A 27,834-nucleotide genomic window follows, 5' to 3' on the forward strand; every position below is an offset into this window, starting at 1 on the left:
GTCTTTGTGTGCAGCCCACACTCCTGATCAAATCACTCTGCAAGATGATGATTTGTCCAGTGTAAGATCATTTGAAAAGGTTTGTCTCTGTTAATTTTTTCCTTTTTCTTTTCTGTGTGTGTGTGTAATTAGTGGGTTTCTTGAGTTTGTAATTTTTGGACAATTTTGTGGTGTGATATTTTGGACAGTTGATGGGATTGGAGGAATGTGGAGATAAAGATGAGGGTTGTTGGAAGAGAAGAATGGTTGCTGAAGCTCACTTGGACTACATCTACACACAGCACCATCAACCATAGACTCATCACTTGTATTTTATATGCTACTTTGTCATGGAATTACCTATTTCTTTCCAAATTTCAAGTACTAAGTTGGTGAAAATTAATTATTAGTGTCCAGAGATCAGAGTGTATGTGCGTGTGTGTACATATGTGTGTATTGGTGGATGTCTGAATTAAGACTATTAATTTAGGTGGTTTTTGTAAAAGAGATTACTCAGAAACAGAGTTGGTTTTGCTTGCTGGGGTTTGTTTTTCTTTTTTTCTTTTTATGTCTTCCGGGAAGATGGTGTGAGCTGTAAAGCGGGTTTCGCTTGATGAATAAATGAAATAGGTCCTGGCTCTTCATTGCAACAAAACAGACAACAGCTCCTAACGCAGAAATCCTCACATTCCAAGCTGTGACGGAGCTCAACATTGATTTCTGTCATTTCGATGTAAAATCCAAATTCAAATTGAATTTGACTAAACCTAAATCAATTATATAATAACTACACTTAATATATAATTAATGTAATCTAGTTCAAGTAAGAATTTTCCCATTTCGTGATAATCTTGACAATGTCAATGTTTTAATTTAATAAAGATGTATCGTTCGGATCATAAAAGTATGTGAATTGAACAGGAATTGGATCACTACTTCATCACATGATGGGCTGCTTTTTTCCATGGACCAAGAGGAAACGGGTCAATTTCAAAGTCTCATTGGAAATGAGTAGGCCTGTCGTTGACTCGAAAGGACTTCCTTTTAGACTTTTTCATTAATAAACAACAATGCTAGGGTCCATGCAATCAACATCGACTAATGTAACTATATATAATACAAACAAACATCAATACCGATTAATCCTATAACAAAAATTCAATATACACCCGTGTTGTCAATACTTTGATAACAGTTAATGTATTTGCTTAAAGAATTCTCATCTTTAACATCATTCAAAATTCTGCCCTTTTGCAAAGGAACTGCATCTAAACTGAAACCCTGCAGAAATAGGTACTATTCTTGTACTTTGCAAGTCGTAAGTGTGATGAGACTACCCCACATGTAGCAAGAAAAATGCGGGAACAAAGATGAAACTTTTGCATCGGTGATTAAAAGAGGCGTTTTAAGACCCATAAGAACCACCACCCATCTATATATTTTCCCTTCCTTTGAAATACAGAAAAATGAAAACCCCTGAACAGGTTACAAAACATACAGGCAACAGTTTACAATGCACAGAACCATAAGCAGTAATCACAATCTGTAAAAGCTGAAAGCTAAACATACAAAACTTCTGCTCACTTCTCGGCGATGAGCTGTAGGTGTGAGCATATAATTTTTTTACACTTTGGTGCCATATCCATGCGAAATTGAAATGTTATGCATTCGATACCTACAAATTGAAACAATAAAAAGTCAGGCAGGTAAATTAGCATTCTCCAGATGAAGAACAGTAACAACAGATCAAGATATAGAGTAAGTTTGCATTGATTACATATTAACAAAAGTTCCCATTTGAGCCAAATGGCAAGACCATCTTGTAAACTATTCACTTTAAGATCCACTCTCGATTTTATCGGATCTCATCATAGCAAAATAGACCATACTGGCCTCTCCTGTAATTAGAAATTTCAAAAAGACCACAGAACCCCACAACCTGTGCCCCCTCACCCCCACTCCCACCCCCCAAAAAAAAAACACACAAGAAGGAATATAATGGATCTCGACCACCCTTTTTAATTCTAACAAACTAAATGAATATGGTGTTAACAAAGCCTAAAAAACAGAGCTAGTAAGTGCTTACCAATTTGACATCACAAGCCAGTCTCAAATCATGAACTGAGTCTTCTGATATACAGTTTGCATGGACTATAGGACCTAGAATAGCAGAACCACTCATATCTTCATTCTTTTCATGGGACTCCGATGATGGACTGGTCAAGTAAACAGCTCCTCTGAACATCCATTCATCCCTTTCTCGGCTGTAGAAGTCTTCAAACAACTCACCACACAAAATACATGCACACTGACTTTCATCAGCAGGAACCATCTGCTCACCACTTTCCAATGTTCCAACGGAATCTCCTAACGTGTCCGAGGGACTATCTCCGAGATATAAATAATCAATTCCAGCAACCCAATCAAATGAGTTGATATACCACCTCCTTGATGTCGTGTCTGCAGGATTCTGCTCAGGATCTCTTAATGCATGCCATTCCATGTGTCTGTTGAGTGTTTCTTCAAGCTTGAGTCTGAGACCACATAAGCTGCACCGATGCGGAAGCTCAGAGAGAAGATCACTGACCACTTCCGGATGCAAATTACGAACTACATCTGGCCTGAATTCAAAACCAATAAGATGTTTTGTCTTTGCTGCTGCCTGGGGCAAACCATCAGAATCTTTAGTCGCAGGCTTAAGTGAAGACGGATGACATGGGATCGATTCAAGAGGTCTCGACATGGCAATTGGAACAGAAGAAACTAGAGCACAACTAGTGCTTGCAACCCCAGGCTTAAGTGAAGACGGACCAGATGGGATCGATTCAAGAGGTCTCGATATGGAGATTGGAACAGAAGAAACTGGAGCACAACTAGTGCCTGCAACCCCAGGACCTCTGTCCAGTGGTTGATCGGATCTCTTAGGTGATGCAGACAACACTAGATCAGGCTTCACAGTGGATATCAAGCCTTTGGCAACCAATGAGCTTAACAGACTAGAAACAGGATTAGAGGTGGAATTAACTGAACTTGGTGCCAGTTCTGAGTCAACACCTGCTGAAGATGAGGAGGACTGGCCAGTTCGCAAGGGTGGCTGTTCTAACTTTTTTTGAGAAAATGTAGGGAGCAATGTGCTTCCATGAACATTCGGAGTGGACGAAACGTCGGCAGCAGGGCGACTTGGAAGAGGTGGTTGCACATCTCCTAGATATGACCTAGGCCTAGCTTCTTGAAAACTTGGCTTAGTTAAGCTACCCACAGGAGAATTACTACCCAGCACTCCACTTTTTTCTACAGCATCCAACAAACTGCTCGTAATGGATTGTCCAGGAGAATCAACAGTAAGAGGATTGGATTGGTCCGATGATGAATTTCCCATTGTGGAGCGACTCTCAGAGCCTGAAAGTTTTGATGGCAATGAGTTCTGCCCTTGTCCATAAGATTCAAATTCAGGAACTTCAAGATTTCTCTGTTGAGCAGAGGGAGCATGTTTCTTATGCTGCAAAGGAGGTATCTGTGCAGAAGAAGACCGTAAACTTTGGGGATGCAACCTCTGTGTGGTAGCCTGATTGACATCCCGAGACGGCAAAGGCAGAGAATCCTCAGAAGATTGTTTATGATATCCAGTACTTTTATGCCCTGAAGGCCTTCTTGGATCAGTAGGAGGTCCAATCGAGGTCTGGTTACGCTCAGCAAAATTTAGTAGTTGATTTGGATTATGTGATGAGAAAGAAGGTGATGCGGGTTGTTGCATTAATGATCGTGTTGAGGATGGCATAGATCCAAGAGTATGTCCCTGTTGTGTCACGGAAACTTTGGGCCCTGGCACCAGATTTGTTGAAAACTTGAAGCTTGGGTCTCCAATATGAGCTGGGCCCAGAAGTGCCTGGGAAGTTGCCCTGCCCAATGTACTATGTGAACTGTTCAATCCAATAGGGTACCCCTCGGAGTAACCTAACATGCTTTTACCAGTCCCGGAGAGCATCCTTCCTTCTGGTGGAGGCGGCTTTTGTGACCATGATTGCACTCGAGTCCTAGAAGCAACTTGGCCCAGATCCATGGATATAGAATCTGCTGAGGCTTCATCGTCATCCCTTGACCCGATACCATGCATATCTTGAGGACTACGGAGATTACTGCCAAAGCCCTGCACAAGCCCACCATCGCAGATTTAATCATTGCATGAGAAGACAAAGAACTGAGAGTATCGTTCATCAACACTTTTTTTAAGTAAATCTTTTCACTGATAATACATTAGCATATAACTGAATGATAACAAAGTATACAGACCAGCTCTCAAACTAAAAAGTATTAATATACGGGAGAGGGCAAAGTCTAAACATATGGAAGTAAGCGTTACAGTAACACACAGTGGCTAAACAAATCTGGAACTCCAGATTATAAGTTAGAAGTGTTATCATGTGAAATGGCAAGACACAGCGAAACAGATAATCCTAACTATAATGATTATGCAAAGAGATAGCAGACGATCTACCCTTCTTTAGGTGCCACACTCCTGAACTCAACTTTCCATGTAACAGACTGCTCCAACACACATGTAAATTTTTTTAATTTAAATGTCTAATGATATTTGAGAAAAACATGGATAATCAGAATCCAATCTCGATCAATATGGACAGCATGAAAATAAACCTTCAATTCTCCAAACTTTGCTTCACAAATTAATCAGAAGAAGAAGCACCCACAGAGGTACAAAACAGGTGACACAATATCCTATATCGTGTTTAACAATCCACAAAAACCTCAAAAAAAACTCACCAATCGATCATAATCATCAGGTGGCCAATGATCTTTAGCTGAAGCATCAGCTGCACTGCAAACAGTAGGTCTAGAATTCATTTCACCCCACATAAACTCCTCCTCCTCAGAGTTTTTCCAGTTCCCACTCATCCCATTGGTGCTCCTACCGGCAATGTTTTGCTTGAACTGTAGATCTGAATCAGAATTTGCAGCCTCAGGGGCAGCATAGCTTTCAAGTCCATGTTTCAGGCCAAAACCATTCTTCTGATGGGCCACTGCAGTTATATTACTGCCAGATTCATACCAGGGCCTGTCATATGCAGGCTCTTTAATCTTTTCAATCACTCTTCCAGTTCCCAAACCTGAACGCCCTGATGCACCAGAACCATATTCAGAATCTGCATATGTTACACTTGAACTTCTGTCACGAACTGGCTCATTAACTTGGTCTCTGTGATGTTGCTGAATAACTCCAAGTTTTAGAAACTTAAAAGACTTATTAACAAAATGTCAAGCACAAAAAGGTCCCAAGTTAGCATTGTCAGCTTACCTTAGCATAAAGATCAGGCCATGATCTTCCCGAAGTTATACTGCCAGTTCTGTCCAGTGCTTCAACATCCTCATGGGAGATCACCAGGGCTCCACTAGTGTCACTGCTGGCTCCTCTTGCCTTTATCAAATTAAGTAAGTACAAGTTTAGAACAATATATGTGCACATGAATATTGTAATACAGCGGATGTCAAACTGAAGAATATTAAATATTCAGAAGTAAAGTAGCGGTTGTTGACATCTTGAGAGCAATAGGTAATCTACGTTTGGCATAAAACAACAAAACTGAATTACACAGTAATCTGATTTATTATGCATGAGTGTAGTGAAACAAATTTACATGAAAATTCCAACCAAATCTTGGAAACTTATATATAGTGTCAAATGATAGGTAAGTAACGTGTATGGGACATGGAAATTCATAAATTCATCAATTACTTTTGTGCATCAAGCTAAACAGTAACATTTATGATTTTCTGTTAAAAACAGAAAACTAGGAAGAAAAAATCGAACCAAATAGCTTTTATACCAACCGTGGCAGAACAAAGAAAATAAAAAAATTAAATCACCGTAACAGACAAGAAAGAAATACCACCCAGGATAGCCACCATCATTTGAATTCCTTGCTAAAGCAGATAATTAGGTTAGATATCTACCGAGTTTCAATCTGTGGTCTAGAATCTACAAAAATCAAATACAAGACTCAGAAAGACAAACTCACACAGGAGGATACCTCTCTGTTCAGAGCTTAAACATCTCAATACAGCCACATACAATGGCAAAATTAAGAGTAAGTTCAGCTACTTAGAAAAGAAGACATGAATGAAAACCAAGTGAACACCAAACCTCACTTTGGAGGGGCTATAATTAAAAAACAAAGAAAATGATACCAAAGTTACATCCATTTGGTGACAACTGGCAAGAATAGTTACACCGTTAATGAAAGTTATTGCAAAGGGTTTACGAGACCCTCACCTTGGTGGTTTGCAGTCGCTGCCTTGCCTCCAAATACTTGGGGTTTACGTGAATGCTATGCGCAGGACGTTGCGTCTGTGAGTCAGGCCTAGGCGCTGTTCCTGAGGATGAACCATTGGCTGCAGTAGTAAATCCAAGCTCCTTCTCAATCATCTGAAGTGTCTGTGGAGGGAAGACTCCTTTCCAGGTGCCGAAAAGGTGGCGCATACCAGGATGTATGGTGGGATCAACCTGTTTATATGCCTTAATAAAGACCTGGAAAATGCATACGAAAAGGGACGATTATGAATGATAAAGGAAAAATCAATACAAAAGCATCAAATAGGCACTTCCCCCTTAGAAAGAAGGGAAAAATAATTATGAGTCTTCATTTATTCCCATCTAAAATGGACTAATTAGAAGATAGTTATACACCGTGTACAAGGACTAGTGATCCAACTTTTTCTCTAGTAAAGATATGAAAGAAAAGATATTTACAAAATCTGACCTCAGGTAATCTGGAGGCAAAGTACTTTATATAATCCCTCCCAATGTTCTTCACAATGCTGTCTAATAAATATAGCGAAGGCAGTTTTTGCTCACTTGGAACCTGCAAATGATTTCCAGGAATCAGGCATAATACTCATCGAAGTTTGGAGATGCTTTGTGATAACTGAAACAAACACTAGGCACAAAACATATAGTGCAGAAAAAAGAGAAACGGGAGGTAAATGACAGAAAACCAAATCTCCAAATATCAATTTTTCAAAATCCTGAGTTTCATCCAAGGACCAGAAAATGATAGACAACATCCTACATAGACCCCATTAATGGTTCTCCCAATTGAATCTGATAACTGGTCCATACAAAAGCTCTTCTAAATTTTTCTTTGATAATTTGAGACATAAGCCATCGCCATCAAATGCATAATTGAATCTTTACCATTCCGACTGTCAGCTTCCTCTTTAAAAACCAGAATAGTAGATGAAAGAATCACATAAGAAAGCCTCGGGCATGAAAAGTATGATTGATAACCATGGAATGTCCAATTTATTTTAATCAACTCATGAATGAATGTACAGTTTCTTTGACCTTGAACAATTATCACAATGACAGGCGTCAACCACACCTTAAAAGAATTTTACTTCAAGACCCAAGGAATGTTATGACGACTAAAAGGTACATTACAAGGATAGAGAATCAGCGCCTTCATAATGTGACCGTAATACAAGCAAGTCTACAATGAAAATTCATCCATATGGCGACAAATATGATCAACTGCCACTACAGGAGACTGCAGAAACCCCTCAAAACAAGAGGCAAAAAGAGCCCTCAGTTGAAGAGAAAGTATAACAAACACTTGTATGATTCAAACAAAATGGCATTGCTATCAGTTATGTGCAAAATGAGGAGGAACTTTAGTTTAGGTTATGCAACTAAACAATCATAAAACAATGGTAATGATGGATCAGAAGTGCACCGCTATCAAATAGATTCGACATCAACCATTTAGGTGAAGGAAATAAGGATTTTTCTTAAGAAATGACAATATAATGCGGCTATGAACAAATGTAGGTACTTGGTGACAAACATTATAAAAGAAGCATTAGATTAGAATCCCAGTTCACTCGCATTATAACTAGTATTGCTAGTGGAAACAATTAGCCAAATGTCAATCAAGTGATCTTTCAGAGATGATCACCCCACATCTCAATTCAAATAGTAAAAAGAACTGGCGCTAATGTGGGACTAGATGAATTTTGAAGCAAAAGCAAAAAGATACAAACTGGCACTTTCTAACCCACAACTCTCTTTTTCATTATAGCAAAGAACTCCATTAACCGCAACTATACAATTGTAAATCTTTACAATTTGACTAGTGTCACATAGCAGTAAATACTACCGGCAGAAGATAAGAATCACAGTCACCTCGAGAATATTGGCACAGACGGTGGCTGCAATGGCCTTGGCCGCATTCAAATTCTCACCGGCAATAATTGTCAAGTTAGTTATTATTGGCTTCGAGTTGAAAGTCAGCTCAGCTAGCGCAGTCTTGTACTGAGTCACCAGCTCCTGATGCAACTGCTGACCGGACTGGAGTTGGTAGGGCCCCCGCACAGAATCTGTACTCTCAGAATCCCTGTCCCTCTGAGGTCTCGAGGCTCCACCGCCAGAGTTTGAAACTGCAGACCGTTGAGGAAATCCGGCACGGCCATTGGAGATTCGATCGGCTGCTACAGGGTCCTCGCTGAGCCTGGGTTTCTTCAGTCCCGGTTCTTTTGAAAGAGATCTATCAAACGGTCTGCGGGTACTCTCCATCTCCACCACAAATCACAAAGACCCTAAACCAATAATCCAATTGTTCATCTTTAACCCTATACTACTACAGTAACTCCACAGAGGAAAGAAAAGAACGATTTACAGAAATCGTAACACAATTCACTAATCAGTATCAAAAACACTTCCAATTGAAAAAATAACCCAAAAAAGTTACAAAACCAAGAAACCCTAACTTCGACTGTGCCAAATTGGAATCTATATGCACCCAAAAAGATTTTCCAAACGGTACAACCGAAGCTACACAGAGTAACAAAATATCAAGCTCGTATCATAGAGTACAACTCGCGAATTTGTCTCCGGGAGTATGCGATGGAGGGGCCCGAGATAGAAAGAGAGAGCGATAGGGTTTTTTCGGGTCGAACGATGATTGAAATTTTGGGAAGAGCCGACGACGCGCCCAATTTTACAGTAAAAAGACGATGAAAAAGCAAAGGCCCGGTGACAAAAAGAGACGTTCACGTTGTGTGAGTGGGCCGGCGGAGATGATATATTATGGGCCGAGAAAGTCCAAAGTGGGTTGGGCTAACTCTTACCTTGTCCTAATGCAAAAAATGAATATAACTGATGATGATATTGAGAAAATTGAACGACTAACCTGTAAGAAAAATATTAGCATTTTAATAGTTAAATTAATAATATTTTTAAATGGAAAATAAATAAAAAATCAAAAAAATATCTCAAAATGAGTAGACATGCAAAGAAATATGAAAATTTCATACAATGTGTGCTTAAAAAGATGTTGAAAAGTGTCTCAAGATTATGTCGTCTTTCTTTAACTACTTGGTCTCTTACTTATAAGTGGTATACTTCATCTTGACGTGTTTGCATAGCAAGAAAATCTCCTAATAGGTCACATGTGAGCTAGTTAATAACTTCTCTTTCACGTGTTGTTAATTTTATAAATTAGTTAGTTAATAATTTTTCCTTCAATTTAAAATAATAAAATAATTTCGTCATGATTAGTATTTATTTTATATGTATCGTACTAATTTATTACTTTAGAGTTATTCTTCTACCTCATTAATATCTTACTGCATTTGTTGTTGTTATTTTTGTATTGTAATGGCTTGTCATAATTTGCAAATTTTTGATGAAAAAAATGTGATTTTTCTATTTGGCAACAAAAAAAGAAAAGTATTTTAATTTAACAAAAGGTTTTTAAAACTATTGATGGAAAATACCCTAAAAATGTTTATGAGGAAAAAAAAAATAGAAAATGATGAATATGCCTACTCTTCTACAGTTCTGAATATGTCTGATTTTTTTAAAAAAAGTTGAAAAATAAGATCCAGCAAAAAAGAATTATGGAATAAATTAGAAGAACTATACATCAAAACCTCTTTACATGATAAACTGTTTTTACTCGAAAAATTTTCTCGTTATAAACTAGATTTGTCCAAGAACGTTGAGAAAAAAATTGGATGATTTTACAAAATTATTTTAGGACATTAAACTAACTGGAGATAAGAACATAGATGATTATTCTCCTATTATTTTTTGAATATTATTCCTGAAACTTATATTGATGTAAAAACTGCTATAAAATATGGTAAGAATAATGTAAACATAGATATTGTTATTAATGATTTAAAAAGTAAAGAAATGGACCTTAAGACTAATATATCTAATCAGGTCCAAAATAAAGTAAACCATGTTAGGAAAAGAATAAATATAAAAATTTTGGATATAAATATAGGAGTCATAGCAAGTCAAAATCTAGAACTAGGGATGAAAAACCTTGGTATAGGAGTTGCTATAATTGTGAAGAAAAAGAACATTTTATCAAATATTGTAAAAAACTCAAAAGAAATGACAAACATAAAGAAGTTGCAAATGTAATTACTGTATAGATTTCTGAAGAAGGTATGTATGGTTTGTTAATTATGTCTTCCTTGGAAATAAATGGTTATGATTAGAAATTGAAACCAATAGAAAAAGCCTTGTATTCTTGAACTTAAGATAATTAAAATCTTCATTATTCCTTGATTTTCTAACCCATATATGTGTAAGTGTCTCTTTCTTGTTTTGCAGGTACAATCTCGGCCTTATGGCAACGATGAATACCAGATTCGGTTTCTGCACTTGGTCCCCTTTTTTAGGGTTTTGGTTCAAGGTGGAAAATGTTGAAAATATTGTGGTCCATGACCAAAATTGATAGGCCCAACCCACGGCACCCCCCTAAACCCATACACCTGGATAGCAGGCCACTCACCTCTCTGGTCCACTCTTTGGCCCAACCCATTCTATCCACCGAGTCCACTTGACCCGATCGGAATCTCTTTATATTAATCTTTTCACTTTATGCTGATGAAACCCTAAAAGCCTAATCCCCCCTCTCTCTTTTCCTCATCTTCCCCTCCTTCTTCTCTCTAGATTCTCCATCGCCGTCTTCTCTATATCTGATATCAATGCATACCTCTTATAAATACTCTGATGATTTTTCTGATGAGGATAATCGAATAAGAAAAACTAATCTTCTACCTCTTCCTCTGATAAAATAATTCTTTATGAACTAAGTTCCTAAGTGAAAATCTTTCTGAGTGGTTTTCTATGGTTCTAAGTGGAAATCTGATTTGGGTTGTAAATGGTCCTTTGTGCACTGGCCTTAGTGGTGTATTTTGGACCTTTAGCCAGTGTGTGGTTGCCGGCCTTTCGTGGTTGTGGGCTACCTCTACCGGATCTGGCCCTTAAGCCAACTATCTCCTTTTTGTTCCTATTTTCATATATTGTTTGATATTATTCTATAACTATATTTGTTATCATTTCTGTATTATTAGATCTGTTAATATTTGTTGTTGGGATATTGATTTGTAATACAAAAATTTGCATAACCCACGATTCATTGTAAAAATTATTTAGAGTTTATTATTTGGGCTCACTACTAGAATGTTTTCTCCCAAGAAACGTAAGTTAAGGTAACATTATTACCATGATAAACAGAGCATATCCAAACATTGTTACATAATTGAGACCAAAAGTTCCATAATAACTTCCATCAACGTCGAAGAATTGAAATGATTGAAAAGAATAAAGAGTGTTTGCTCATAGAAATAATGTAAAAATAGAATATTAAAGCATTATCAAATTCTCTCTACAGTGTAAACATATTAGCTCTAAAAACAGATATTGAGAAAATTTTCACATTCTATAGATAACAAAGATATGGTAATAGCATAACAAATCTTGTTTCGGTCGCCTAAAGAATGTGAGATTTCCCATTTGTAAACCCGTAAGTAACAATTTGTTCTTTGTTCCAAGCTGTTATAATGAACAAATGGATGTTATATTTAAAGTAATTTAGACTATAAAACATAGAAAATTTCTAGTCCCATTGATTTTAATCGAACTTAGATTTAATTATATAATAAATATAATATATTTATAATATAATTAATATATAATTTTTAAAAAAATATAATTAATTACATAATAAATATATTATTTATTTTACTTAAACACACATTGAACATTTACTTAATTGAGAAGTCTGACGAATGGCCCCTCAGAGTCCCAACAAAGATCTCCCCTAACTTCGAAGAAAATATCATTGGCTGAGACCGGGGAGGATCCCACGAATTCAAACCCCAAACAGTGCAGTAAAAGCTGAATCTTGGACTGTTCACGAAGAACATTGTCAAGCTGGACCACATCTGTACTCGAAATCCCAAGAAATATCTCGTCTTCCTGGGCCCCACTTGTCTTCTGTTCCCCCGCCAAACCATCATAACTGCCGTCTACAAATCGCATTATGGTGTGTGCGTGTGTGTGTGTTAGATTTTTCTTGTTGGACAAGTATTTGCAGAGAAAACTCGAACATAATGTCATTGGAGTTGAGGAAGATGTGGGGCAACGACAAACCTCCACCGCCTTACGCGTATTTCTTGATTTTTTTTTCGGGGGTTTGGTTTTCAGTCGGCGATAGGTATATATATTCAGGCAAGCCCTCATATCGCCGACCATTTTTTCTCGAACCCAAGATTTTTCAGCTTCTTGCAGAAACCCACCTGGATTAACTCTCTGTTTCAGCTCCAAATCGCGTAGAAAACCTCGTTCAATCACTAATTAATCACTCTCGCAGTGCGGGGAGTTGTAATGGACTCTGATGATAGTGGGAATCAGTATCCTCAACCTCCACCTCCGCGGCCGCCCTTTTCTTTCGGAGGCGAGCCTGAAGCAACTCCCATACGACCGCCACCGCCATATACGACGGTGCCTCCAACTCCGCCGTCTTTCGCTTTGTCGCTGTCGACGGCGTCTCCATTTCCCGAGCCGCGGCCTCTTTCTCCTTTCATTAGTTTCGATTCTTTTGAAACCCGATTTGAATCCAAAGCCGTGTTGGGAAATGAGCCGGGGAGCGCAGCGGCGGCCGGGGAGAGTTTAATGGGCATTCCGCAGCCTTTGGAGTCCTTGTATGAGACTCCAATTCCACCATTCTTGTCCAAAACTTTTGATTTGGTGGATGACCCTTCATTGGATGCGACAATTTCTTGGGGTGCGAAGGGCAATAGCTTTGTGGTGTGGGATCCTTTAGAGTTTTCGAGGATGATATTGCCAAGGAATTTCAAGCACAACAATTTCTCAAGCTTTGTTCGTCAGCTCAATACATATGTGGGTATTGATTTAATATATCACTAGGATGCTCTTGGTCTGTATATCTACTATTCTTTATGTTTGTTTTGGCTATTTGCTTTTTTCTTGTCATTTTCTCCTATGTTGCTGTTTTTCTCTCTTTTTATTTTTGTTTTCATGTAAGCTACATTCTTGAAGAATTTGCTGTATTGGTGATGTAATTTGTACTGAAATTTGTAGAAATTGGAGGCGATTTGTATAGAAACTATGTACCTGATTCATTTTCATATCATGAGTATTCATTATATTTGCTGGATCATATTTTCTATTGAAACTGTTCTTAAAATTGTGTTTAGAGGTTGGTATTGTTCTTTGAATCTTGGTGATTCATCAGACTTGTTTTAGTATTGTAGAGTAGTGCTGAGATACTAAATCTGGTACACAATAACGAACACCTCCACCAGACAACTGGTGGAATTGGAATGCCCGTCTCCTTCACAGGTAGAATTTAAGCTTTGACGCAACATTTGCTAAGCTTTATGCATGTAATGTCTTGCATTGAATACATATTCGGATGTAAAATTGTACTGGTCTCATTAGTTGTAGCGTGATTTCTTCCCCTTACCGATGGATATTGAGCTTGTGTACAGTTAGTCATCTTGACTATGAATGCTTATTGGTAATTTGTTTCTGAGTGTATTTATTTGTAAAGTTACCTTTGGATGCATCTACACATATACAGGGATTTCGCAAAATTGATACAGATAAGTGGGAGTTTGCAAATGAAGGATTCATAAGGGGGCAGAGGCATCTGTTGAAAAATATCCAAAGGCGGAAAGCACCTCATTCCCAACAGATTGGAAGCTCGTCTGGGTCATCCAATGAGGCAGCCAAGGCTGCAATGGAAGGTGAAATTGAACTTCTGAGGAAAGAAAGAAGTTCAATGATGCAGGAAGTAGTTGAGTTGCAGCATCAGCAGCGTGGTACCTTTCAGCATATGGAAATGGTTAATGCGAAGCTCCAGGCAGCAGAGAAACGGCAGAAGCAGATGGTTTCATTCTTGGGGAAAATTTTTCAGAACCCATCATTTTTAGCTAGTCTTCAGGAGACGGGGGAGCAAAAGGGCATTACCTCTCCAAGAGCAACGCGAAAATTTGTGAAACATCAAGCCCATGAAGCAGGATCATCTGGTTCCCCCAAGGGGCAGATTGTGAGGTACCGGCATGAGTTTGGGAGTAGCCATACTATGCCCTTTGCACCCCTCGACTCTGTTCCAGTCACAGGCAAACAACTTGATATTCATACCTCGCAAGATACGGGAGACAACCCAGATTTTGGTACTGAAAACTTGCATTTTCAGGTTGAAGATATCGCACAAGATGAATTGGCGATGTTGCATGACTTCATTAGTACCCCAGAGCAGGCTGAACCAGTTCCGACCCTAGCGACCATAGATCCGCATCTTAAAGGAAAGGGTATTGTGGATCCTCAGCCAGTCTCCATGCCCGAGTATTTCGTCTCTTTTCCTGAGGACTTGATGAAGGAGAAGAGTGGTCATGAACTCTCAATATCTGGAATTGAAGGTATGGTCATGGAAGATAGTTTCTGGGGCACGGGTTTTGGAGCCAGTGCTGGTATGTCCAGTTCCACCACCGAGTTATGGAGTACTATTAACAGCTTTGATGAACCAGAATTAGGTGCACTATCTGATGTCTGGGACATAGGTTCACTGCGGCCAGCAGAAAGTTCAGGCATTGGGATTAGGCCGGATGAAGAATCCCCTTCGATAGAGAATCAAGATACCCAGCATAGGGACGATAGTTCCAATAAGAGGGATCAATAGGGCTTCTCTTTGCTGCCAGTTGGATCCTAGTATAGTTGGATTGATTGCATGCTAATATAAACTAGGATGCTATTCATTATATATTCATTTTTCATTTGATCATCTATTTCCATTACCTTTCCCAATTTCCTTCCTTGCTATGATCATTCTTGTCCATTTGCTTTGTTGACTAGTATGACCTTAGTATGCGAAAGTTCTCCTACTAATTTGTGTCTTTTTAAGTTGTGTAAGCGCAGGTTTGCACATTGCAGGGACTTACATTTGGCGGCACGAGTGTAGCGGTCCACCAGTATATCCCAGGTAAGGAGTTTCTTTTAAGCATATGCATTTCCCTCTTAACAGTGTAATCCCATTCAACAATATGAGATTATATTTCCACTGTCGTTTGCATAGAGATAGTTTAGCATAATCTGCAGGATGGAGCAGTTTCGGGCAAGAAGCGGGCTTTTAGGATCTGAAATCTTGCTAAATTCAACTTAATATGTTGTTTTAGTATGCGTTACCATGGATCCCATCTTAAATTTTGTGGCATTGCCATGGAATGTAAGAGAAATTGTAGTTGATTTAACTTTAGCAGTGTCAAAAAAGAAGAGTGGAACCTGTAATAAGAACGACACTATAGTTGCAAAGAAGTACAAGTGCTGGAGTTAATTGATTAAGGGTTGATGGGGGTCATCTGTTTGCATGTTCTGTAGATATCTGAGAGGAGAACTCATGCTCTTGGGGGTGGGCCTCCACCTTGTAGCCAAGAGTGAACCCACATTTTGATTGAATTATTGTCTATGCATACCTTGGTTTTTATCAAAGACTTGACATGTGAAAATAGTAATTGAAATATACTCGGTACAGAAGTATATACGTGATTAATATATGAAATTCTTTCATATATCGATAAAATGTATGCAACAAAGTCTACATCTTTATCGGCTTTATCAATAGAAACTAGCGAAATGGAATGAATTGGCCAGATTATTAAGATAATCACGTGATGAGTATTACACGATATCTTATTAATTAAAATTTTGCGTACAGAAAAATTGGGAGAAAAAGAAAAGACACTTGCAAAACTGTATACCTCTTTGCTCATCTATTGTCATGAATGATTAAAACCCCAATAGGAATGAAATTAATTTTTTCCCTTTGTAATGTAATTCCAAATCGGAGCTTGCAATTGAGTGGTAATCGGGAAATTCAATCATATTAGGACAAATAAACTGAATCATTCATTTCCCCGAAAAGCAGAAGCCCAACTGACTAAATGCAACAGACAGAATCAGAGCAGGCTAGCAGTAGTAGAGCTTCCTTCACCCACCTGCTAGTTTTTCACAAAGCAATAGGTCGATACTTATGCCCCCATTACATAACAACGACCATACCTTCTTGGAACAAAGGGATGTTGCGCAAATTTATCTGTACTCTTACACAAGGACAGATCTTGGATGTAGCTTAAGTATCCATAAACAGTACATCCAAGCGGTGGGTTCCAACTCGGGAAGATCTTGGATGTAGCTTAAGTATCCATATACAGTACACCCGATTTATGTACACGTCATTGGTTTCTTGCAAGACCAGTGTCTTTCCGACCGTAATCAAAAAACTTTTGCCCTCTAAGGCTACTAGTGCAAAACTGGAAGAGGGAAATTTGAGGTCTGGAGAGAAAGGGAAAAGCCATAGTAGCTTCAAACAAGAGATGGGGCATAGCACAGTGCACAAATCGAATAATTAGAGTGTGGCGCACTGCAGTCTCCATGGGGATTGTTGTTATAAACAGTTCCTTTAATACAATGCACATAAGTACAAATATAGAATTAGCTAATCACTCCTTTCTGGCAGGGACTGATTCACATAGCTCAACAATTGCTTAAATGGCCAAAAGAAAATGAGGATTCTCAGTGTTCATTTACTATGATATAGTATATTCTTCAACTTTGCAAAATACCAGTAATCCCACACGTTCATGGGGAACTACTATGTACATGGGCATACCTGCAGAAAATCAAGTCGATACGTTAGAATTGAAAATTTTTTCCAAATAATCTTTTAAGACATCTTAGATTTCTCATTTTTTCTGGAAAATATGGGACTAGGAGCAGACTTCCATACTTTAAAGGCGTGCTCCTGTTCTAGTCATTTGAGTCCTAACTAGACCAAGATGGTGACTGCATTACACAAGATTTTTCATATATGGTGCTGCAAGGCCTAAAAGTGAAAATTTTGTGTTCTATTCTTCAGAAAGTTTATTCAACAATACAAACAGAGACATTGCATGAACATTTTGGTTCCATGCCAAATTCTTTTGTTGATAGCAGAATTAGCCTTTTTAAAATGCATAAGTCGACCCCCAGATTGATGACAAAACGAAGCAACACAACCTAGATAATTGGCGAAGGAAATAAAATGGTTTTAAGAAATGGCCCAATATTTCCCAGGGTGAGTTTCTACTCATCTTGAGACCTGGCAAAGGGAGGCCCAAGCAAGTCGACGACACTCAAACACTGGCAAAATAAGATTTCGAGGACTGGGATCAGTAATAATGAAGAGGTTGCAGATAAACTAACCTTACACTCCGAGCAGTCTTCCCAAGAAACTGGATCAGAAGAAATCATGCATACAATATTTTGGACTTTATTGATCCACAAAGTTTCATATAAGCAACGACATTTCAGCACGACCTGGTTGAGTTGTTGGAGGTGATCTAATAAGTGGTCTCAAAGATTCCATGATACTGGAAAAGGATGGCCGTTTCCAGGGCTCACTGCAGTTTTATTGATAAAGTGAGTAATAAAGTGAGCAAGGAGTAGCATGTTCAACTCCAACTAGTCTATCTTCTAGAAGAACTGAACATTGGTTGGTCAATGAACTCTTCCGTAACTAATTACATAAAATTAGTTACTTACATGAACCACTCCACATCCTAAGCTATGACAAAACTTTATGGTAAAATTGGAGCCTGATAAATGTTTATTCAAAGTAAATGTGCATGCACAACACGAGGGAGTAGCGTGAACAAGTATAAGGTGCAAGGTAAAACGCAAAAACAATTTAATGTCTTCAGCCTAATGCATATGATGCAATTTTGATAACAAAATATGGGAGATTGCTACCGTCTCAGATTTTCATTCAGTCACCAAACAACCAAATAGATAAATACATCGTATATCATACCCACTGAAGACAAATATACATTTCCCAGAGATCACATGAAATCAGATATTTCACTCACTTGGTCCAGCAGGCTTCAATTATAGCTGCAACTTGAGGATTCATGTCTCGCGGAATTTCAAGCCTTTTTCCCTTAAAACCAACAGCTGCAACAACCTAGAAGATTGAAGAAAAAATTTCAACTCTCAATTCAATTGGACTTAAAACACCACAAAAGAACAACATTTATCACTGCTATCCTTCAGAAACAGAGACTTCTGCAGGAAAAACTTCACTGGGGTAAAACTGGCAAAGATCAGCCTATTTCACTACGGTTTCTCCATCCCTTTTCTTCATTTATGGGATATTTTGCTGGGGGTGGATGGATTGTTAGGTGGGCTACATAGGGAAAGATAGGACATACATTCTCTGGCCCACTGGCAATCCACTTAGGATTAAAGATTGTGAAAATTTAATCTTCCACCCCTTGGACGCATCTTTAGGTTGTAGACTAGTATTGAACCATAAAGTTAAATTTGCATTCCTCCTAAATGTAGAACAAATATATAGCCGTAACACCTCTTCCACTATACATATATTAGAAATAAGGTCGACAGTAAATTTGTTATTTTACTGGCACTGTAACTTATTCTATGGTCGGACTACAGGACGTAAGTGTATTTTGCAAATAGCAAAGGGGCTGTTCTGGACTTAGATCCAACTGGAAGGCAGGTGCAGACGTAAATTACCCTTGATTTATCTTTAAATATCAAAGCCTATTCACAAACCTGTGCCGGATTCAAGTTACCCCAGGGTTGCTGCAAGGTCGCCAGCTCCCATAAAATCACACCAAAACTGTAAACATCCGATTTTTCATTGGATGGATCGGCACGGAGGACTTCAGGTGCCATCCACTCAGGCTACCAGGGAAGAAAAGAAATTCACTTACTCAATGAAAATAACGAACTGGCAAAAGGTTAAGGCATCACATCATCGCAAAAAAAGCTTACAGTTCCAGCTGCAGACTTGGATGAAAGAAATGTGTTTGCTTTCAAACGGGAAAGACCAAAATCAGCAACCTGATGCAGGAAAACACAACTAAGGATCTATACAAAAGAAAGGAACTGAAAGATTCCAGTCGATATAGAAAAGTTGATCCAAACAAGGGCACATTCAACCAGAATGTATTTTCATATAGACCGGTTTCAAATAGAAAGGAAAGTAAAATACATTGCCATGAACAAAAATGTAGATGTAACTACAGGAGTAGAAAGGCATAAGAAAACCACACCACTAATTTTGCAACAAGTTTAGAGCAAAGGGACAATGGAGCTTCTGAGAGAGAAGGATCTTTAACATTTTGAATCAGAAACTTTCAGAAGATATACATAGCATAGCATTGGTTTAAAAATGTTAACAGAACGATTTCTCCCTGCCAAGAGAAGCCGTTGAAAACTCAAAATAAGCTTCATATAATTAATTCTTTATCCTCAAAATATAATCCAGCTCGCCTAATACCATATTTTTATACTTAGTGTAGGAATAGCTTCACAAAATAACTCCTCGGTCTACATACTAGATGCAGCAATATGCATGCTGAAGACAACCTTTTCCTTACCTTCACAGTGTACTTTCTGTCAACTAAAAGATTAGGAGATTTCAAGTCCCTGTGTACAATTGGAGGATTGTGTTTATGAAGATAGTTCATCCCCTTGGCCTGTAACAAATGTATCAGTCATCATGCAAAAATTCAGAATGTAACAGAGTGAGAGAGTTAGGCCAACAAATTCTACAGGTGGAGAGCGAGGGATTACTTGAATACTTGATTTTGAAATGGAAGCTGCTAACAAAGTCAATTGAATACATACCACATCATAAGCCATGCTTAATCGACGTCTCTCATCCAAGACTTCATTTGCACCAGATTTATGCAAAAGCCTATACAGACTACCTCTGAAGAAGAAAGCAAAACTCATAAACAGTTAGAACAGCAGTACATGAGCTATGATAATAATGATAATAAACTCTGGAGTTCGAAATTAGTAACATATACCTTGATAAATACTCTGTTACAATGGACAATTTTGGCGGCTCCATTACAGCACCCATAAGCAGCACAATATTTGGATGGCGCAACCTTTTCATGATTGCCACCTAAACCCAACGGCAAAAGTGGGGCTAAAGAACAAAAGAAAGTAGGAAGATCAGAGTAGATTAACAAGAAATAGCACCTACCTCCCGTAAAAATTCCTTGAACTGTTCTGCATGGAAATCTTGTTCCATGAGAATCTTCACAGCAACATCCTGGAAGGCATCATTTCTTGTAAGCTTAAAAATTGTTATATTGGAGTCCAACAGTGAAGAAAAGGAAAATATCCAAAATCATAGAAGTTGATCACAAATGTAATGCATCTAGAACTTGATCCTCCAATAAACCAACCGCATGGACGATGAGTTCAGGGTCCAAGGAAATAATACATTTAATATCTCTTGAATAGAGGGATAGATATCTTACGCAGCCATTCCATTCAGCACGATGAACTGTACCAAAGGAACCTACAAAATCAAATGAGTCGAATAATTAGGTGACATTCAGAAGAACAAGAAAGTGATTTCTTCATAATGTAAAATAACAATAGAGTCTATGCTGACAACACTCCAGGAGCAAGCAGATGAAAGTACCTGCCCCAATTGTCTCCTTTAGAACAAGATCACTCCACGGAATTTTCAGATCTTCAGCATCAAAGCCCAGTTCAGCACTTGTAGATGGAACTAGTATACCTCCTTTACCAAACCGCGTATCTCTATTCACAGGTCCTCTAAGATTCAGCAGAGCATTAACATCTTTATGACCAATTGGAGGGGCAAGCTTTAAAGGTGTCGCGTCTTTGACTATATCTGTGGAAATTACAATATCCCGAGCATTAGAGCATATGGAAAGCAAGTTTCCTTGAACCCCATATAGTTATTTGTTGGAAATGGTAGCACACCAGAAATTTTCTCTGGATTGCTTGAGCCGGGAGGAGAGCCAGTTCTGTCCTCATGTTTCCTTTCTGATTGTTTAGGATACATAGAATCATCAGTATCTCCATCAACTACAGTTCCAGCTGTCTCGACTGACAAGTTCAAGCCAACCATATCCATTGGATTGGTCATCAATATTGAAATACATACAATTTGAGCAATTGAAAAACTAAATAAGCAAATGAGGATACTTGGGAACAAAACGAGTAACTTCCAGAAATATTTGGTTAACCCATAGTGCAAACATAAACACCACTATAATTACACAACACAAACCAATTTACTACTGATGCAAGAAAAAATTTCTCATCCAAGGCAAACACCATCTCTACCACTGTTAAAACAATACTCTGACAGCCAATGGACAAACAGAGCCCCAGAAAATGCTGGCATTATATAATCTCAACACCCATTTCATATTACAAAGAAAACAACAGGATAATGAAGGAAATTGGATTCAAGCAATGCTCTTAGGGAATCATCAAAACTTGACAAACCCAGATGAGTGATGCTGAATCTAAAACTAACTACAAGGCATGTTAAAAGATGATTAAAACAAAGTAAGCTTAGGCATCCAAAGTGACAGGTTAGTAGATTAGATTTCGATGCTGAGCAGGCAGTTATTTCCCAAAGTAGGTTAGGAAGTTACACTCTGGTTTGAGTCATTGTTATATGGTACTCCTACAAGACAAGTGAGAAGACTCAATATACTTGGGTAAGTTCAAGGTACAGTGGCTTGAGCTTTACGGCAAGTGGAGCCCAAAAAACATACGTCAGCCTTTGACATTAAATGGACTTCCTAGGGTTCCTGCCAACAAGTAGAGTACTACTCATCCGTGGTATTCTCTTAAGCAGAAAATAAATGGATTGTAGATTACATGACTTATTTGGAGGATTTTATTGTTTCTGGTGGTTCTGTGGCCACAGACAGAGTGTTGCCACTAAGGAGGACAGGCAGGAGGAGCTTAGAAGTAGAAGAGGAATAAAAATAAAAGAAAATAGAATCCTAACTTGGTGCAGACCCAACTTATCTTAGTTGAGGGAACAGAAAATAGGAATAAGGTGGACAACAAAGAGACAAGGTTGTACTGGCAAGAATTTTATGTGATTGCTCCTTGGTAGTGGCATTATGTAACAAGTAACATGCACAAAGTAAAAACTAAAAGAAGACAGCACCATGTTAACAGATAATGCTGAAGCAAGGCCAATGAATTTCAGAAACCTGAACAAAGCTTGTGAATATGATAGCCCAAGTGAAGGTTATAGAGATTCACCAAAAAATCAACAATGTGCAGGAGAACTCAGTTACATAGATAATCACCTGCTAAAGAATCATCGAATATGAGATTAAGCGATTGAAAGTCCGAGAAATACTGTTTGGCCAGCAGCCTGAAATCAATTGTAGGCTCCACCTGCTTCAATCGTGGAAAGCGCAATGGTGAAGAGATTAAAATTGTAGATGGACCATTTAGCAAAGAATCTGGCTCGCATAAGCATCCTGGTTTCCCGATTAGATCAATAAAATACTCCCTGGCATGTGGTACGAACATGGTTAGATCAAAGTAGCAATTGTATATACCTCAAATGAATAATATTAACCAGCACAGATACACCACAGTTTATATGTGGGTAAATTACAACAACTTTCCTAAAACTTGGTATAATTACATCCCCTTGTTTGGAAAATTATCAATATGGCCCCTGATTTTAACGGGTATCTAACAATCAACCGAATCCGTTAGTCTTCATTAGGTTTCCATTCATTTTTTGTGGTGAACGACCAAAATGCCCTTGTGGACTAAGAACATAAATTTTATTTATTTTTTAAAAAAATTAATTCTTTTATGGGTTAAGTGGATAGTTCTTCTAATTTTTCAAATTTTTCCACCCAACCCGTCCGAACTTTTCACAAACTTTTATTTTTTAAAAAAAATAAATCAACAAGAGCAAAGTTGACAATTTCGTACCTCCATCCAAGAATTACATAATTTCATCAAATATCATGGAGGTATTTGTAATTTATCAACAATGAGGGGTATTCGTAATTATGTCAAACCTCAGGGGAGGTCGATGTAATTTAGCCTTTTTATGTAGTTGTAGCAATTTTGAAAGTTGACAATCTAAAATAAGAAAAAATTGAAAACGGCCTTTTGAAAATGAAACCAAACAAAATCACAGAAACCCCACAAATCAGAGTAGCTCACATCCTCAAAGAATTGAAATGACCGAAAAGGATAAGGACGTGACCCAAGACAACATTATTTTCAACCAATTTTCAACAGAGAAATCCAAACACATTTTTTTTTTTGGATAAGCCAACAGAGAAATCAAAACATTGTTACTAAATAGAGACCAAAAATTCATAGTAATCAACTTAAAAGAATTGAAATGATTGAAAAGAATAAGGACTGTTGCTCACAGAAATACCATAAAAGCAGAACATTAAAACATTAACATATTCTCTCTACAGGGTAAACATATTAGCTCCAAAAACACACAAAAACTTCACATTCTATAGATAATAGAGATAGGCTATTAGCATCGCACATCTTGTTTTTGTCACCTTTAATGTGAAATTTCCCATTTTCAAACCGGGTTAGTAGCATTTGTTCTTTGTTCCAAGTTCCAACAATAAACAAATGGATGCCATAATTAAAGCATTTTAAGCAATAAGATATACCTGTCAACAGCAAATTGAACAAGACATGAGCATGCATCTTCTCGAGTACAATATTTACATCCTTTTGCAATTCGACATGGTAAGCCAATAAAATCAGCTAAAACCTGCCAAATGATAAATATGATTAAGTGCCACTTTGTCTGTGGAGTATCATGTGAAATGAGGAAAACACATGAAATAAAATAAGGAAAGAAATCTCATAAGATAGAATGGGAAACCAAAAGCACGAGACAAGAAATGTTCAAAGAAATAATGTTAAACTGCAAGAAAAATAACAAAAAATGCAACTGCTTGGTACTAAGTTATTCCTGTTTCTCTTTTTCTATGTTCAAGATTTTAGAAGCAACAAAAGAAACATGTTTGGTACACCTTTTTATGCTTTTCTTTTTTGGAAAAAGTTTCAGGAATAGAATTGAATTAAGAAAGCTACCTGAAAATGTATATTGATCAAATTAAAAAAGGAAAAGGGAGAGAAATATAATAGATAGTAGAAAAATAATAATTGGGTTTATTTGTCAAATGCTAGTTGGGCCAAATGCTATGTTAGACAGCATTAGATATGGACAACAAAGAACAGGGGATGGCGAATTGGACCAACATTATCACTGTGGGATATTTGGTGGACGTAGGTGTCCTTGTCGGCACCAGAAAGGTTAAAATTGCAAAAAATTGTATAAGGACAAATAAGTGAAAAGAACAAAGAACATAGTCGCATACTTTGAATAGCAGAGAGCGGTGCCTGCATAGTCCAACAGACAGACTGCCAATAGGGAGCACAACAGACCCCAAGCAATCTTTTAAGCTATTACTGCACTCTTTCCAGATAGTAATTAAGTCATCTTCCCCATTAGAAGCTGCACCCCTTAGGAAGACAAGCAGACATTATCAAAAGAAGAAAAAGTTTGCTGGATTAGTTAACAAGGAATTCAAGTGCTCACCCTAAATGATTGCAAACTAGCTTTGCAAGTTGGTCAACAACTTCCTCCGTTGTGATGCTACTTGATGACACATTATGAATACGATTCTGCAGCTCTCTCAAGCTGGGATCACCTCGCCGATCCACTGATATCACTTCAACAGATGACACGTTAGCAGGATCAACAGTCCTTAACGATTCAAGAGATGGAACCCGACCACTTTCCTGAAGATCAGAGCACACAGCCCAGACATATGGATCCATCCCATGAATAGAGTAAAATCCATCGGGAACTATGTCAGAGTATGATAAGCAGCCGTTTATCTGAAAAAGCAATTCTCTATAGTATAAGCATAGAAATGTTTCACATCATAACAGTTAAAAAACAAACTGGAAAACTATAATGCCATGCAGACCTTGATTGAATTCACTGACAGACACGTTCTGAGAAACCAAAAAAGCATGCGGCATGTGACTATTCCTTAATATCACGTAATATCACTATTTTCTTGATCCAGTTCTAAGCCAGATCGCCATTCACATTTCTTGGTTCTCATATTAAGTAATTCAGTATCCTAACTAGTGATGAGGACTACAGTCATTTCAGTTCTCCATAATGGCTTCAATAAAACGAAGACATGGCCCTCGCTAAAACATATGTATGGGGTCCAACAGAACTTTACACGGAATCACTTCAGTTCACATATCAGGATTGATATGTTATCTACTGAAATGTGAAAACTAGGTGTGTACTCCTTTAATTCGCTAATAAGTTTGAGATATCTTAGACACCCCGGTCAAACTTCCTATATCCCAAATATGTAATATAATTGAATGGGTACTCAAATTTTCTTTTCTTTTCCTTTTTGTGATTTTATATATGAAAACTCAGATGATACTCAATTTGGAGGAGTTTGATCAAACTTCTAGCAAAAGGTATCAGGCATCTTTGCGTAATATGTCGAAGACGAAATACAAGAGAAAGAAGGATCTATGTCGCCATATTTAGCAGTCATAATGCCCCGTATGCAAAGTTCTAGAAAGACCGTACCAACTCACATCAGTCGGATTTGGCAATTTCTGGTAATTCTGGCCAGACATAACAGTGCATAGATCATACTCTGACGAAAACAACCAAATAACCTCATTTTGTATTCAAGTTCACCAATGATAAATATTTAAACTACACCAAATTAGTAGTAACCAAAGATACTGGACTCTAGTGCATCACCTTTGATCTTCAGACGAGTGATAGTCAACAATTTACTAACAAAATTTGGGCGATGACGTACCTTAACATGTCCAAAAGTTTCCACCAATTTCTGGTATCAAACCACACACATTAACATGCATCTTAAATTTTGTTTCTTTCAGACGAAACCCTTGCAAATAATGCACCACCACAGGAAAGATAAGGCAAATGGCGGCAAGAAATACTAAAAAACAATCCTTTTTATGCAATACGTGGCAAATTAGACTCGTCACTGCAGCATCAAAGTTTTTTGCAACTATATAGACATGTTTGTGTCAGATACAGAGCATTCATTTTGCTTCTATGTACAAGGTCTTAAAGTCATTTCAGCGTCAGTCAGACGTTCAAGTCAGCTACGTGTCTAAATTCTCAAAGTCCAACAATTTTTCCCAAGCACATGAAAAATTTTATTCGTTGCACATATAAAGAAAATTCATAATGCTCATGTCAGTTGTGGGCAAGGAGGGTCTATGTGGCCGTACTTCTTTGCAACATTAAATCAATAAACTCTTCTTGCTCTCGGATCAGTTGCAAGTTTTGGACATGGAAATGGTCCAGAATCCAAGTTTCCCTTGAAAATTTTAGTCAATGGAATCTCTTCAAATTGCCATACTTAATCCTGCAATCCTTCTTCCACTTTCCACTCATACCCCTCAGAGAAACCAAACCAAGATATGGTTCTTATTTTCAAACTATATAGAGTTCATGATATTTTCTAGATTTGATAATTGTCTAAAACAAGGTCCTGATTTATCTATTACTATGTTAATCGATTTTAGCAATGCAACTAATATCATTCGATGGCATGCAATGACTTCCGCCGCCAAAGCAAACAATGGCCGGTCCATCCGTCACTAGCATATTTAATTTCACTGCAAAGAACACCAAATTTAACCCCATGGCAGATAAAGCAAGAATAAAAGAATAATAGTTATAGCCATTTTCGTTTATGTTACCCAGAATCGATGGGAAATGGCCTCTGCAGAGCCAAGGGAAGCCGATTCATTCTGCACCGGATCCAAGAAATTCGGGCCATCAGCACAGGTGGCTTCGGAGGAGAGACGAAGAGCCAAAGCCAGCTGCAACTGGTAACTCTCCTCCGTCTGCTGAGCCCAGCTCTTAGAAGAAGAGGAGCCTCCACCAAGCACATCCGCCGTCTTCACCCTCAATTCCCCACCGCCATCACTGAAATGACTGAGACCCACCACATCAGGGTTCGACAGTGAAGGTACATAATATTCCCCCGAGATCGAGCTCTCAGCGAAACTGCTCCCACTAGACTGCCTCTGCAACCCGAAGGAGCCGGGGAACGCTGACGTCCCGATCCGGCTCTGCTGCGGCTGGGCTTGAATCATTCGCTGATCAGTCACGTCCCAGTCGAAGGAACCCGCACCCGCTCTCTCCGACTTCAACTTATTCTTCTCTCCGGAGTGAGACTCGTAGTAATAAGGCTGTTGAGTCACCGCTCCGCTGGTTGAGGCGGAGTACTTGGGCTGTTGGTACAATGGCTCGTCGGGAATTTGGCTTAACAGAGTATAATTCGATCGCCTACTAGGCATTTCCATTGACAAATCTTCTACCAAATATGTGAAAAGCGATTCATAGAATCCGAAGCACCGCCATCACTTGCAGTTTCTTCTACGTCTTTTTTCTTTTCAAACTCTCTCTCTCCCCTTTCTCTCTCTAGATTTTGTCTATGAAAATAATAATAAATAATTACACTCCCTCCCTCCATAATAGTAAATTTTGATCAATACAGAAATTTATTCTTAAATGAAAACAAAATTTAAAAATATCGGATATAATTTTTCAAATCACATAAAAT

The 27,834-nt window shown here is 38.1% G+C and overlaps 3 protein-coding genes across 4 annotated transcripts; 1 reads left to right on the forward strand and 2 right to left on the reverse strand.

The window, feature by feature from the left end:
* Positions 1–1,382: 1,382 nt before the first annotated feature.
* On the reverse strand, positions 1,383–8,992 carry LOC105179553 (polyadenylation and cleavage factor homolog 4-like). The gene is made up of 7 exons (XM_011103203.3): positions 8,174–8,992; positions 6,753–6,854; positions 6,266–6,520; positions 5,291–5,410; positions 4,759–5,202; positions 2,066–4,126; positions 1,383–1,654 (listed from the first exon to the last, which is right to left on the reverse strand). Exons 1-7 carry the CDS (start codon positions 8,561–8,563, stop codon positions 1,640–1,642), a joined length of 3,387 nt encoding a protein of 1,128 aa, XP_011101505.3. The 5' UTR covers positions 8,564–8,992; the 3' UTR covers positions 1,383–1,639.
* A 3,151-nt stretch (positions 8,993–12,143) lies between these two features.
* On the forward strand, positions 12,144–15,655 carry LOC105179552 (heat stress transcription factor A-3-like). 2 transcript variants are annotated; one of them, XR_016065448.1, is made up of 3 exons: positions 12,144–13,192; positions 13,896–15,296; positions 15,413–15,655. XR_016065448.1 is itself a non-coding variant. In XM_011103202.3 (2 exons), exons 1-2 carry the CDS (start codon positions 12,677–12,679, stop codon positions 14,994–14,996), a joined length of 1,617 nt encoding a protein of 538 aa, XP_011101504.2. In that variant the 5' UTR covers positions 12,144–12,676; the 3' UTR covers positions 14,997–15,655. The 2 variants fall into 2 exon arrangements, 1 of the variants encoding a protein (XP_011101504.2); XM_011103202.3 differs by having other exon boundaries at positions 13,896–15,655.
* Positions 15,656–16,652: 997 nt separating this feature from the next.
* Positions 16,653–27,805, reverse strand: LOC105179535 (serine/threonine-protein kinase CTR1). The gene is made up of 17 exons (XM_088880412.1): positions 26,966–27,805; positions 24,780–25,081; positions 24,559–24,703; positions 23,842–23,945; positions 22,483–22,691; positions 21,128–21,253; positions 20,820–21,035; positions 20,653–20,693; positions 20,373–20,441; positions 20,191–20,291; positions 20,006–20,090; positions 19,756–19,854; positions 19,148–19,216; positions 18,926–19,057; positions 18,220–18,314; positions 17,555–17,751; positions 16,653–16,982 (listed from the first exon to the last, which is right to left on the reverse strand). Exons 1-16 carry the CDS (start codon positions 27,572–27,574, stop codon positions 17,640–17,642), a joined length of 2,514 nt encoding a protein of 837 aa, XP_088736538.1. The 5' UTR covers positions 27,575–27,805; the 3' UTR covers positions 16,653–16,982; positions 17,555–17,639.
* Positions 27,806–27,834: the final 29 nt, after the last annotated feature.

This window comes from Sesamum indicum, linkage group LG5 (genome assembly GCF_026168435.1).
Source record: "Sesamum indicum cultivar Baizhima isolate 11 linkage group LG5, ASM2616843v1, whole genome shotgun sequence".
NCBI classification, from domain to species: Eukaryota; Viridiplantae; Streptophyta; class Magnoliopsida; order Lamiales; family Pedaliaceae; genus Sesamum; species Sesamum indicum.